Source organism: Coregonus lavaretus (genome assembly GCF_964263955.1).
Source record: "Coregonus lavaretus genome assembly, chromosome: 40".
NCBI lineage: Eukaryota > Metazoa > Chordata > Actinopteri > Salmoniformes > Salmonidae > Coregonus > Coregonus lavaretus.
Window position 1 is genome coordinate 13,089,658 of NC_140027.1, and position 1,675 is coordinate 13,091,332.

At 53.9% G+C, this 1,675-nt stretch overlaps 1 protein-coding gene across 1 annotated transcript; it reads right to left on the reverse strand.

Annotated features, from left to right (window-relative positions):
* Positions 1-758: 758 nt before the first annotated feature.
* On the reverse strand, positions 759-1,382 carry LOC311113451 (histone H1-like; the record flags this gene model as incomplete). Its single annotated transcript, XM_084156665.1, has 1 exon — positions 759-1,382. The coding sequence occupies one exon, from the start codon at positions 1,380-1,382 to the stop codon at positions 759-761; it is 624 nt and encodes a 207-aa protein (XP_084012791.1).
* Between the last annotated feature and the right edge of the window lie 293 nt (positions 1,383-1,675).

Consider the following 1,675-nt stretch of genomic DNA (forward strand, 5'->3'; position numbering starts at 1 on the left):
ACATATACCTCGCCACAAGAGGCAACGATTGGCCACCGGGCCGGTGTGGCCTTATCCAATTGGAGCGAGGGACAGACAGATGGACAGACAGACAGCCCTAAGCCGGTTCCCACCCACAGGCAGCGAGTGAGAGGCTACTTTGTTTCCCTCCGACTTTGTTACTTTGTGTCATTTCGCGTGAGCGCCAAAATGTCCGAAATGACATCCACACATTATTTCTCTCCAAATGGGAAACAAACAGCTGGTGAGGGTGCACTCTTGAGTTTGAAATCGAAGCCACTATAGTATTGTTATTGTTATTACATGGCACTTGTAACACATCACAGCAGCCTGCCTCTGAACGGGAATAGCCCAGTGGCTCATATATAAAAATGGCTGTTGAGGGTGCACTCGTGAGTTTCAATTCGAAGCCACTATAGTATTGTTATTGTTATTACATGGCACTTGTAACACATCACAGCAGCCTGCCTCTGAACGGGAATAGCCCAGTGGCTCATATATAAAAATGGCTGGTGAGGGTGCACTCGTGAGGTCGAATTTCTGAGCCATTTTGGCCCTCTATTATATGCCTCTCCCTTCGCACACACCCAGAGTGGGACAATGTTGTGTGCGTAAAAGTAGCCTAGTGTGCGTAATTTCTTTTCCACGACAGGTAGTACATGGAAATCAATGCGCTTTCTATGGAAAGAGGTGGGTGGCTCTTAAAAGAGCCTTTTGTGGTACAACATGTATCGAGTAGAACACTGTTTGTAATAGGTTTACTTCTTCTTGGGGGCTGCCTTCTTGGCCTTGGCTGCCTTGGGCTTGGCGGCTTTGGGCTTGGCTGCCTTTGTAGCCTTCTTGGGGCTCTTGGCTGCCTTCTTGGCCGCTGCGGCGGGCTTCTTCACCTTCTTGGGGCTCTTGGCGGCCTTTTTGGGTGTAGCGGGCTTCTTGGCCTTCTTGGGGGACTTCTTTGCGGCGACGGCCTTCTTGGCTGCTACCTTCTTGGGCTTCTTCGCCGCGGCGGGCTTCTTGGCGGCCACCTTCTTTACTTTGGGGACTGCGGCTTTCTTGGCGGGCTTCTTCGCCTCGACGGCTTTCTTGTTGAGCTTGAAGGAGCCGGATGCACCGGTGCCCTTGGTCTGGACCAGGGTACCCTTGGTGACGAGGCTCTTGACTGCGATCTTGACGCGGGAGTTGTTCTTCTCCACGTCGTAGCCGCCTGCCGCCAGCGTCTTCTTGAGTGCGGCCAGGGACACGCCGCTCCTCTCCTTGGAAGCGGTCACAGCCTTGACGATGAGCTCGCCTACGCTGGGTCCCGCTTTCTTGGCCTTGGCTGCTGCCTTCTTCTTGGGTGCCTTTGCCGGCGCGGCGGCGGCGGGTGCTGGTGCGACTTCTGCCATGTCTGTCTGTCGTTTGGTCCGGTACACACACACACACACGGTCTGCGAGGAGTAGTTTGCTGTAGACGCTGTTCTGCGCTATTGAAGCTCCACACCGAGCAGGGGGCTGGCCTTAAACGCGACATGAGAACCATGTAGACTCAAGCCAACCAGCTCGGCTTCTCTGGGCTGGCCAAATGCTCTTTCACTTGTGTTTTCTGTTCGCCTATATCGGCCCAAAAGTCACCGACGGAGCCGTGTTTTTGCTCCAAAAGCGAACGGCCCAGCGAGCAGACTTGTCTCCGTTCAGAATA